At 38.6% G+C, this 12,930-nt stretch overlaps 1 protein-coding gene across 1 annotated transcript in view; it reads right to left on the reverse strand.

The window, feature by feature from the left end:
• The window catches only part of dnah5 (dynein, axonemal, heavy chain 5), a 251,509-nt gene that overhangs the window by 123,735 nt on the left and 114,844 nt on the right, over window positions 1–12,930 (reverse strand). The window contains exons 62-66 of the mRNA XM_062062242.1: window positions 6,546–6,813; window positions 6,221–6,344; window positions 5,629–5,736; window positions 4,417–4,531; window positions 2,450–2,626 (exon numbers count right to left, since the gene is read on the reverse strand). Coding sequence (XP_061918226.1) covers window positions 2,450–2,626; window positions 4,417–4,531; window positions 5,629–5,736; window positions 6,221–6,344; window positions 6,546–6,813 — 792 coding nt within the window. The remainder of the gene's footprint in view (window positions 1–2,449; window positions 2,627–4,416; window positions 4,532–5,628; window positions 5,737–6,220; window positions 6,345–6,545; window positions 6,814–12,930) is intronic.

Below are 12,930 nucleotides of genomic sequence, written 5' to 3' on the forward strand. Positions count from 1 at the left end.
GTACCGATATTGGCGGGGAAACAGGGTGTGGTCTGGCCTGGGGTATACCAGGGCACAGCCCAAAAAATTAACTGGTTGGCGAAATCATGAATTGGATTACCATAGTCAGGCTGTGATGACGAGGGGGGATCAGCTGGTGTGGCGGGGCTCCGCTGAGGTTTGCCGCTTCGGTCGGCGTGCACGGGAGGAGATGTTGTTGAGTGTTGAGACAGGGCTGAGCCATGACCGCACTGGATGACAACCCAAGCCGCGTGAACAGATGCTAGTTGTATATTAATCACACCCATACTTGTTGGTGGAATCATTATGTTAGGAACGCTGGTCGTAGCGGTAGTGTTGGCCCCCAAAAAGGCAGCTAACAACAAACAACTTGCAAGTTAAGGAGTGTTTAATGTCCCAAAAGTACAAAATCCAAGGTAGACTGCAACAGAGAGTATGCACAAAACAAGCAGAGGAAAACTGTGCATAAAAAAATTGCTAGAGAGTGCTAACAACAAAGAAGTGCAAAACAAGATGTCAAAAATGCTACTTATCGTGATAGTTCCTTCGACAAACAATACAATGATCCCACACCAACATTAAAGTGAAACTGGTTTAAAAAAATCTAAGCAGCAGGTGAAACACATCATTATTAATCAACAACACAAACAGAACAGGAAGTGGAATAAATAACAGTGCAAGACAGGAAGTGAAACAAAAACCCACGAAAACGCCCAAAAAACTTAACAGGTCGTTACAAACAGGCTACGTAGAGTGATTCATATACACCTGAAAATACATCAGACAAACTCAAAAATCTAATTTAGTCATTACCGTATTGACCCGAATATAAGACGTCCTTGAATATCAGGGCACCTCTCTATTTCGAGACCAGATTTTTCTAAATATATTTTTCAGACAAGATTTCAGACAATTTTTTCCAATATCAATTAAATCATAATAAACTTTCAGATTGAAATACAGAGGATATCAAAGGTCTTAGCTGTTTTACGGTTCTTTGATGATTGTGCTGTATTGGTAATCATTATCTTAAAATTAGTACTCTAACTTTTCACCATGTTGTGGCTGCATCTTGCAAAGTCACTGGTGTCTTTGTGAGTGACAGGAAGAAGGGCTCTAACACAATTGGGGAGATATCGTTTGGCTCCCCATGTCGGTTTTCTAAACCCAAATATAAGGCGACTTTATCTTTACAGTTCCTACGATATTTGTTAAGTTCTGCCTGTAATATTAACCTTTTTTTGTTTAAATTCGTTTGACATTGTTAGACTTTAATCACTATATTTTCACATTTTACATTATATCATAGTGCCACAAATGGAAATGTTAAAGCACAGATGGAAAAAAAAAAAAAAAGCAATGCAAATAGAATGTAAATGTATGTATAATATGCATGTGTATATATGCCAGTGCAACATCAAACAGTGTTCTGGAGAAATCAATACATGTAACGTCCCAGCTGGACACATCTGCATCAACTTGCTAATATGGTGAATAGAACAAAAGTGATATTGAATAAATCATTTATCAAATAATTTGTCCAAGAAAACTTTTGACGTGGCCATGTTGTAATAAAAAAATAAACCACAAATAATAACTGTTGCTGTAAACGTTATGCTCACACTCAATTGCTTAACCTTTTCCTGCACGTTGTTAGAAGAATGTACCCACTTTTGCGTCCACTACAGCAAGTTAAACATTCTAATCAGGGACTTGATATTGTGGATTTGCATGCAAGCATCCACCCCAGGAGGCAAGCTTTAATTACAGCACAGCTTCCCACCCCACAGCCTCATGCTAACTATAGCCACACCCGCTGTCACACAAAAACCCTCGGGGGTTGCAAAGATGGGAGGCAAAACCTGCACTTGGGCACTCGGCTGTAAGGCTTCCCTTTGGATTGTTGTTTATGAATCAGCTGCATGCTCATGTGCTGCCATACATAATTTATTTGTTTTTTTTTCATTGATTTCACATGCATTTCATCAGCAATGCTTGTTCTGTATCAACCAATCATCTTTTTGGCAACCTGTTTCTCGATGTGATTAAACTGAATATAAAAAAATACATCTGAAACAACACAAAGCAAGAAGATACTATGGTGGATAAAGACCTAAATCAAAACAGAGAAGCTCACTCAAACATCTCAAACATGAAGTTTACTGAGTTCTTCTTTTAAATCTTTATGGCTTCTTGGGGGGGAGACAGGAAGTTTAGTAAGAGAAAGCAGAATTGTATAAGAGCTGGTAAAACTCTAGTAACTGATGCAAAGGAGAGAAATGCTTTCATGAGACCCTTGGCCAAATGAGATTAGTTTTAAAAATAGACTTACGGGACATTTATGAGGAGTGATTGATTGAATCAGAGGCTAACCTATATGTACATGTTTTGGTAAGAAACACAGCAACCGTTCCCTAGAGACAAAGAGGCTATTCTGTAGTTTGTATACCTGCAGTGCTGCCTCAGCTTCCTCCAGTGCAGGCTTGGCAGCTTCAAGTTTTTGCTCCGCAGTGGCTTTGTCTGCTGAGATCCTGTCCACAATGGCCTCAGCCTTGTCCTTGACTTTCTGAACCTCCACTTTCACTCGCTCCGCTGCCTGGGCTTTGACTGTCACCTCTTTCAGCACCTGGGAAGATGAGTAAACAAAAGTATCACGTTAAATAGAATTATATTTTAATGTCGGTGGATAAGCTCAAAGACTTTATCAAGTAAACAGAACATAACAGTATGCTCTACTGGCTGTAAACTTAACCTGCAGTGATGCAAAGAACATCATTTATACCTCGTACAATAAGCCACCACAGTGTACATGTACTAAATAATAGCTAAAAAAATGTTTTATACAACTGAAGAAAAATGAAAATTTAGAAAGCAAGTACAATACGAAGAAAGTCAAATACTACAGTTAGGGATGGCTACCTTTTCACAGTACCTGGGAATTGATAGCGTCGGTCCTCATCAGAATCAGAATCACATTTATTGGCAAAGTATGTTTAATACACAAGGAATTTGACTTGGTAGACTGTGCTTTCTTCGTTCATAGCTACCAATTTTCTGTACTTTTGTGTGTGTTCAAATGTGTTAATAAATATTAATTTCAAAAAAATAAATGTTTCTTTTTTTAATTTAATAATTAACACTGAGCTGTGTTGTTATCGTTTCTTACACTTCTATGTCTCATTTGCAAGGGCTGCACTGATCCTATTATTTTGTAGACTTTGCATGTAGTTGCAATATGAAGACATTAGATCGCAGTAACGTATATACTACTACATTAAGTTGAATATACCAGTCTTTTTTTGTTGAATTGTACAAAATGTTTATACTGTAAGTATTGTACTTATTACACACCAACTGTTTGACTGTAATGTGCATCTTTGTTGTAGTTCTCATTACTAAATCTGGAGGTGTTAAAATTGCCATGTAAAATCACTAATGCTAATCAATAGCATATGTATGGTGAATCCAATGTAAATCCAATGTAAATTGAACTAGCACATTTTGAAAAGTGGAACCTCACTGTGTTCATCTTGCGTTGCTGGTATAAAAGATTGTAACATTACCTCGAGTCTGCTCTGAGTGCTTGACGGCTTGTTTCCCGGCCAAACGCTTGAGCCAGTGCCGAAATTGCAATCAGGAATGATGTCACATGCAACAAAATTGTATAAATATGGCACTGTTTGATTTTATAAGAATCAGTAGCCGGTAGTACTGACAAGCTTTGGCCGGTACCTATAAAAGTACCCAATTCGTTGCTCATCCCTATGTACTACCCACACAAAAAGCATTTCCACAAGAAAGAATGTGATGAAACATATCAGAAAAATAATAATATGCCTCGGCCATTTTAAAAATGTTTTGGCATGATATCCATCCATCCATTGTCTACCGCTTGTCCCTCTCAGGGTTGCGGGGAGTGCTGGAGCCTATCTCAGCTGCATTCAGGCGGAAGGCGGGGTACACCCTGGACAAGTCGCCACCTAATCGCGGGGCCAACACAGATAGACAGACAACATTCACACTCACATTCACACACTAGGGCCAATTTAGTGTTGCCAATCAACCTATCCCTGGGTGCATGTCTTTGGTGGTGGGAGGAAGCCGGAGTATCCGGGGGGAACCCACGCAGTCACAGGGAGAACATGCAAACTCCACACAGAAAGACCCAGAGTCCGGGGATCAAACCCAGGACTTTTGTATTGTGAGGCACATGTACTAACCCCCGTTTCGCCGTGCTGCCCGTTTTGGCTTGATATGGCCAACATTTTTGTTTTGCAGAAGAGACAATTGTCTTGATCACGTTGTTGGAAAAGGATACCATTTCTAGAGTACTTAACCTTTTGTAAAATGTCTTATTAAGCTGCTCGTATACACAGACACTCGTAAAGAACTCACATCATTATCTGTAACACCCACCATATCAGCCTTTTCATTGGCCACCTGTAGTTCCTTCTCTTTCACCTCCAGCTCCTTGCTGAGTGCTGCTACGGACTCTGAGGCCTCCTTCAGCTTCTGGAGGCCAGTGTTCATCCTAAATAGAAGTGCAATTTAATTTGTCTGACAAACTGTAGTAGTATAAGTGTCAAACTACTAGCCTTTATTAGCATATGCTCACTCTTGAGATGAAAAACTTTATGCAGACATAAAAAAACAAAAACAAAATCACTAAACGTGTATAAATAAGATGTCTGAGAAGGTACAGTAAACTAGAAGTGGGCTAATCTATCGCATCTGAATTGGATCTGAATAGATACAGTGGTGATTTCATTTTTGTGTACTGTCTCGGTTATCGTATGGCCAAACATTGCGCCAAAGAAAACAGTCAGTTTACCCCTGTATAATTCCACAGAATTGAGTGCTCAAAGAAAGCGTCCATGCGCTGGTGACTGACTCATTAGGTATGGCTGCAAAATAACACACCATGGGGCCAAGAAAGTTGCAAATTGTAGCATACTGGTGCGGGGTTGGGCAGTCACGAGTGACATGTGCCGCGAAGCGCTGTCTCGTGCGTGTGATTGCTTCAGGTAATTTGGGTATGCATGCAGTTGTTGTCTGTGTGTTCTTAGATATAACACTAATGCCAGCACTTTGATAAATAAGGTGAGAAACAATACTGAATGCACTGAATACTGAGCACTGAATACAAGCAATGTGACTCTCCTCTGCTCTTCAATAAAGCTAAAAGGGATGTTCAATTAATGTATCCATTTCAATGTATTTCATGTGTTTCCTGCATACACTTTTTCTTAATCAAACGTGCTAAATGGCCACAGAGTGTGGAACACATTCATTGATGTTTTCTTGTAAGACCCTTGTTCTTAGGACCCTTAGGAAGGGATTACTTGAATAATATCTTTAACCGTGAAATCCTGCTCATTTATTCTTTTGTTGCCCTCAGAGAGTGAATACTTATTGACTATGCAATTCCTATTTGTAATCGCACACCTGCATACTTTATTGACAATCAATATGTGACAACCACGGCCAGTTAGTTTCCATTGCATTGCATATCCATTGCAAAACGAAAAGTTATTTCTTATATGAACAAAAACTTGTAAATGTAAATGTGGGATATAAAGGGGGAGCCAATGGAAAACTATAGCTATTTACAGTAATTATGTTGTTTACCTATTGGCCAGCGTTTGGACTTCGGACCTTTTTTCCTCATAGATGCTCTTGTAGCCCTGGATGAAGGAAAGGTAGGACTTGGGAGTGACGTGGGTGGAACGGCGGTATCTGAATGCAAATTAAAATAAATGTGATACATTGAATAACACATGGGACAAACTGCAGCATCCATCATCAGCCTAGGACAGTGTTGCTCTTTCTTGTAACATTTAAAGTTAAAGTTAAAGTACCAATGATTGTCACACACACACTAGATGTGGCAAAATTATTCTCTGCAATTGACCCATCACCCTTGATCACCCCCTGGGAGGTGAGGGGGACAGTGGGTAGCAGCGGTGGCCGCGCCCGGGAATCATTTTTGGTGATTCAACCCCCAATTCCAACCCTTGATGCTGAGTGCCAAGCAGGGAGGTAATGGGTCCCATTTTTATAGTCTTTGGTATGACTCGGCAGGGGTTTGAACTCACAACCTACCAATCTCAGGGCGGACACTCTAACCACTAGGCATTTGCTAACATTTGCTATAATGCTTCACATTCTATGCATCCTTTTATGATTAAATAATATGAAATTGCTGATCAGTATACTATACCTCTGAAAGTAATCAACACACTTCTCAGCCACCCCATCTTGGAACGATCCCATGCATTGAACCACCTCGCTTTTGACTTGGGGCGAGCAGTCGATATCAAACACAGACACAAAGTGCTCTGAAACTGAAGGACACAACAAAAATTGCTGCGACGGCAAAAAAAAAGACGAGAAACCTAAAGTGTACAAAAAGAGATTTAAAAATAATATTGAGTTTAACATTAGGAGGTGTTGGTGTGACATTTACACATACACACATTCATGTTCAGAGACAATTAAAAAACAATAGAGAAGAAGACTATATTGAAACAAACACTTATGTGTACCTGCCACAAGAGCATCTTTAGGCCAGCGTCTAAACCAGTCCATTGTGCACCCAGATATCAGCGCCGGGAATTTTAACGCCCGGTTGCGGAACTTTTCCCCAACAGGTGAAAAACAGAGAATGACGTGAAGATTGTGTCGCACTCGTGACATGAAGTACTCGTACAGGTTTTCATTGGTGGGCGGTCGCCTTGGAAACTCCCGTTTCATGATCAGGACGAGATCACTGAGAATCTCATCCATTTCATCCCGAGCAAACAGGTTGGACACCTAAGGGCGTAAAAAACTAGTTGTTAGTTGGTTCAACTTACTAGTTCATACCTAATACATTTGAAATGTGGATTATTTTGATATATTTATAATCCAATGAGAATGAACATCCAATGTTGTTATTACAAATGTTTCTTTTCTTTTTTTCTTCATTTTTCATTTATTTATTTATTTCAGGCAATGACAAAGACGTACAAGTTGACAAAACATAATAATATAAATTAATATAGTGCATTATTGTCCAGTTTTGCCTGAAAGGGAGTGGGAAGACGATAACTTATTTAATCCCACCCCCAGTTCTCCATTCAGTGATTATTCACATGAGTTTCACTCTCACTTTGTTCAAGGATTATAATACAGATGTTGTATCATAGTGGTATTACCACAGGTAACAATAATTATTACACTGTAACAATCATTTGTATCAACAATGTAGGAATAATGAATATACCAACAATGGTAATAGACATCATAGCAACAATGGTAATAGACAACATAGCAATAATGGTAAGGAAACATTGAGCACATGTTAACACTTTGAGACAGAGTATAGCAGCAGGTCAAATTAAAGACCCTAATCTCTATATTTGAACCAGACCCCATGTTTGTATAATAGTTTAAATCTATTAATAGTTTGGCATTGCTTGTGTTGTAAATCCAGTTTGTTCCATAGTTTTACTCCGCATACAGACACACAAAAACGTTTATGAGTGGTTTGAGCTCTCGGCAATAAGAAATATCCAAAGCCTCTCAAGTTATGAGCTTGCACTCGTCTTATAAAAACACGTTGTAGATTAGGTGGCAATAATTTGTTAAAAGCTTTATATAAGATTTTTAATGTATTATATTTAACAAGGTCATCAAATTTGAGCAACTTTGATTGCATAAACAGATTATGAGTGTGTTCTAAATAACCAACGTTGTGAATGATCCGCACTGCTCTTTTCTGTAATATGATCAGAGGATGAATTGTGTTTTGGTAAGTATTCCCCCATACTTCAACACAGTATGTAAGGTATGGCAGTACCAAGGTGCAGTATAGAGTGCGGAGTGCATTTTCATTGAGGTATAGTTTTGCTTTGTTTATAATTGAGAGGCTTTTGGAGATTTTTGTTTTAATGTGTCTGACATGAGGTTTCCATGATAGTTTACTATCAATTATTACTCCCAAAAATGTATTCTCATTTACGATTTCAATTTGGGTACCATCAATACTTATTTTCTGTTCAGACATTATGTTGCGATTTCCAAACATTACTATCTTAGTTTTATTTATATTCAAAGATAATTTATTTGTGTCCATCCATTTTTTTACTATGTTTAGTTCTGTGTTTACTGTATTTATGAGCTCATTATAGTCATCACTACTGTAGAATAAATTTGTGTCGTCTGCAAAAAGTATAAATTTCAGTATTTTGGATGTATTAAACATATCATTAATATATACATTAAACAGTTTTGGCCCCAACACGGACCCTTGGGGGACACCACAAGCAATGCCAAGAGTATCAGATAAAAATGTACCCATTTTAACAAACTGTACCCTCCCTGTTAAATAACTTTTTAACCAGTCACCAGCCAGCCCCCTAATTCCATATCTTCCCATTTTATCTAGTAGAATTGAATGATTAATGGTATCAAATGCTTTCTTTAGGTCAATAAAAATACCAACTGCATATCTTTTATGCTCCAGTGCATTAGTAATTTCCTCAGTAGCTTCAGTTATTGCCATTGAAGTTGTTCTTTTGGACCTAAAGCCATACTGACCGTCATTGATTATATGATGCTTCTCAAGAAAAGATTCAAGTCGAGAGTTAAATAGTTTCTCTAAGATTTTTGAGAACTGAGGCAAAAGAGAGATTGGTCTGTAATTGGTGAAAGCGTGTTTGCTGTCACTTTTGAAGAGCGGAGTCACTTTAGCGATTTTCATTTGACTTGGAAAGCAGCCAGTCTGGAATGATAAATTACATATATAAGTTAAAGGTTTTACAATATTCAGGATAACCTTTTGAACCAATATCATGTTGATATCATGGCAGTCAGTGGAGCACTTACTTTTACACTTCCGCACAATGTTTGTCACTTCCTGCTCATTTGTAGCTGAGAGGAAGAATGACGAAGAATTCTGTTCAATAGTTGATTTTGTAACTCCATTGTCTGGGATATCAACAGCCAATTTAGGACCAACATTTACAAAAAAACTATTGAACTTGTTTACTACATTACTCATATTATAATCTTCACCGTTTTCATCAATAAAGTAATCAGGATATGTCAATTTGGAATATCCTTGTTTTATTAGACTATTCAAAACATCCCAAGTTCCTTTTATATTATTTTTGTTTACATATAGTTTTTTTTTTGATAATATAACCGTTTGCTTGTTCTTATAATATCAGTTAATTTATCGTTGTTCGACTTCTTTTGTTTTTATTTTGATGAAAAGTTTGTAGAGATTGCTTTTCTTTTCACAGGCATTAATTATCCCTTTTGTGATCCAAGGGCTATTTTTATTTTTCCCTTTTATAAAATATTCTTTTACGTGGCAATGTTTATTATGCAGGGAAGTAAAGATGTCTAAAAAATTACAATAAGCACTGTCCACATTAGGTTCTCTGTATACTGAAGTCCAATCCTGAACTGCTAAACTATTGTTTAGGGCACTGATTGTTTCCTCAGTTGTTATTCGTTTAGAGATTTTTGCCATAGTGTCTTTGGTTTTCTTGAGATGAGAGTCATATAAAGTAAAAACAGGTAAATGGTCAGTGATATCACATATAAATAGGCCACTGGTGACTTGATTTCCCATAATGTTTGTAAAAATGTTGTCAATGATTGTGGCACTATGTGTTGTTATTCTGCTTGGTTTGGTTATGGTTGGATATAGAGACAGGCTGTACATTGTGTCAATGAAGTCATCAACATGTTTTTGCTTGGTTGAGTTTAACAAATCAATGTTAAAATCACCACAGATAAATATGTTTTTTTGGTTCACAGAGGAAAATAGTTTACCCATCCACTCATTGAAAGTTTCTATGCTTGAACCAGGTGCCCGGTATACACAGCTCATGAAGATATTTGTCTTTTTGTCATTTAGGATTTCCACTGTTAAACATTCAAATAATCCATCGACTGCTATGGTCATGTTTGTTAAAACTTTAAATGTAACAGATTTATGAATGTACAATGCGACCCCTCCTCCTATTTTATTTATTCTGTTTATGTATGTTAATTCATAGTCATTCAGACTAAAATCAATACCTTTATCACTGTTGAACCAGGTTTCAGTGATTGCAATAATGGTAAATGGATGACTAAATTCTTTCAAGTAATCCTTGATAGCCTCAAAGTTAGTGTACATGCTTCGACTATTGAAATGTATTATAGATAGACTATCTTCTGATTTTACACTGTTTTTATATTGTTCGCGGGTAAAATAATTACAGTTTTTAACAATCGCAGAGAAAAAATTATTATCAGGGTCTAGGTCCATATCAGTCTCTGTTGTGGTGTGCTCTTGATACTCACACACGTCCAGTTCTTTTTGTTGATGTTGGAGGATCTTCTGTAACATGTCCATATTAATACTTGGTGTGGTCCGTGTTCTTGGTGTGGGTAGCATTGAGATGATGTAAAAGTCACAAGCTACATTGATACCAAGTACTGCATCAATGTCAATACTTATCAAGATCTTCTATTTTCCTTATCACCAAGACTTTTGCTTCCTCCGGCGTCCCATTTAGTTTGATGAAGATCTTACAGTTCATTACCCAGGTTTGTTGAATCTTGCTTTGCCTTTTAAGTTGTCGTGCGACCCTTGCGATGTCAGCATTTTTCTTGGTCAAGTGTTCATTGATGAAAACATCTGTTCCTTTGAGTTTGCGTCCTTGCCTTAATAGTGCGATCTTCTTCTTTCTGCTTGCGAATCTCATGATGACAGCGGGTGGTCTCTGGTTCCTCATGGGTGACAAGCCTCGATGTGCTCCAGGTCCATCTCTATCCCCCTGCTTTGGAGATAGGAGGCCACCTGCTGCTCCACCGACTGTGCCTCCTGCACGCTGGGCTCCCCGCTGTCCGCGGCCACCGCACGCGCGTAGTTGCGTGGCTTGATCTTGATCCCAGTAATGACCACATCATTCATGCGGGAATATTGCTCCAGCTCGTCCACTCGCTGCTCTAGGTCCACAATGCGCGATCTTTTTCCACGTTCTGGAGGCGTAATTGTTTCACCTCCTCCAGTAGACCCAAAAGCTGCTCCTGGTGCTCCCTCACCGCAGTCACATCACCGCACAGGGAAAGGAGTGTGAGCCTCATCTCCTCGAACTCCTCCGATGTGGGGCTTTTCCTCGGTGCAGGCATCACGATCTATCTGCCGACGCATCCAGTGACAGAAGGAAAAATCCACCTCCGTATCTCAGGCCGGTAATGCTAGCCGGCTCCGGTGTGCTAGCTCGCAGCACCGATCGACACAAGCTACAAAGTGTCACGGCACAGTGACACAGCGAAGCCAAAAAAGCACAAAAGTACAAAAAAGTACAAAAAGTTGTACTAGCTTTGCACAAGGCGATTGCCAAACTCAACAGCCCCACTTCTAAAACAGCCAAACGCGCGCAGACTCCAAAAATGAACTTCAACATAAGAGTGCCCCAACTTAAGAGTGTAATGAGATAAGAGCTGCCTCTTGGCGAATTGTTATGCTTTAAGTTGCAAGCAAAAATTGTAGCTACAAGCATCCCCGCCATGAGTTGGTGTAGCAAATGTCACAGTGACCCCTGTAAAATCCAACCAAAACAAATGGTTTTACTCTCTAGCATTAGCTTATAGCTAGAGATTAACATAACTTTGTTTTCAAACCGTGGGAAGGAAGAAAGTGTGTGTAAAAGAAGAAGACGACAATATTAATTGGATTAAATTAATAAATTATTAAAAACATGTCGACTTGGTGAAGCCATTTGAGCGTATCACTGCGAGTCTGCACCATACTGAGGCAGAATGAATCGAACGCCAGTAAAGAATGTTAAAATAATATCTAAACACCGGACATTTATCCATGAAAGTATAGAAAAGCTGCCGATGGTGTGTTCGACGGCGGAGCAGCTTGGAGGAGATACCGTAAAAGTCCACTCTCAAAGGTAAATACCGTACATTATTAATATGTTACTTCATAAAACTGCTGTTGTTGTTAGGAGTGCATTCTATTGTATTTATTTGATACAAAATGTATTATCTAAAACTTTTTTTTCATTTTAAAAGACATGTTACATGTTGAAATTGTGCTGTTTGGGGGGCAAGCAACAATTCAATTTAATTCAGTTCATTTCAATGGGAGACATTGATTTGAGATACAAGTGTTTTGAGTTAAGAGCTGTGTCACAATACCAAATATGCTTGTAAGTTGAGGTACTACCGTAGTATATAGTGTAGTAATTAGGGGTGTAGGGAAAGCATTTGTGTTTTTATCTAACCAAACCAAAAGCTCTGTACTGATCTCCCACTCAGTACACACTTCAACTGAGGGGCAGGAAGTGTGTGTTTGCCATTGCGATGCAACTCCACAAACCTGGGTAGTGTAACTAAAAGTGGACTGTATTTCGGACTACATCAGCCAGCAGATGGCAAAGCTAAAGGCTTGCTTACACATTCCCGGTGTTCTGTCAAAATGTGCTACCCATAAAAAAGAGCTACCCAACGCTACTGAGCATGCGCGAACATGCGCATCAATGCTAAACTTTTCCTTGAACAAAATAACAATCAAAATTAACTGCTTTGTGTAGACTTACCTCGTGTAGACTTTGTCACTCGGGCGACAAGTAAGTAATTATTTGAAATTATATTTTTTTCATTGTGTATTCTGACCTGCAATAAGCATGTAGAAACTTACAGCGTGAATAAGTTCACATTGTATATTAAGGGACAGTAAGCAAAGCATGTAGACACTTGCGGATTGAGAAAGTTCACATAGACACAAATAACGGTAGTCTGCATTTTTGTTTTCATCACTGTTGTTTAAACAGGAATAGCAACTGGTAACTTTTTTTTGGCGCAGCAGTTCACTTTGACAGAACACTGGTTTAAGTGGCGGTTCATGGCGGTTCGGTGTATTAACACTGAACACAA

This window comes from Entelurus aequoreus, linkage group LG11 (assembly GCF_033978785.1).
Source record: "Entelurus aequoreus isolate RoL-2023_Sb linkage group LG11, RoL_Eaeq_v1.1, whole genome shotgun sequence".
In the NCBI taxonomy this organism is placed as follows: domain Eukaryota; kingdom Metazoa; phylum Chordata; class Actinopteri; order Syngnathiformes; family Syngnathidae; genus Entelurus; species Entelurus aequoreus.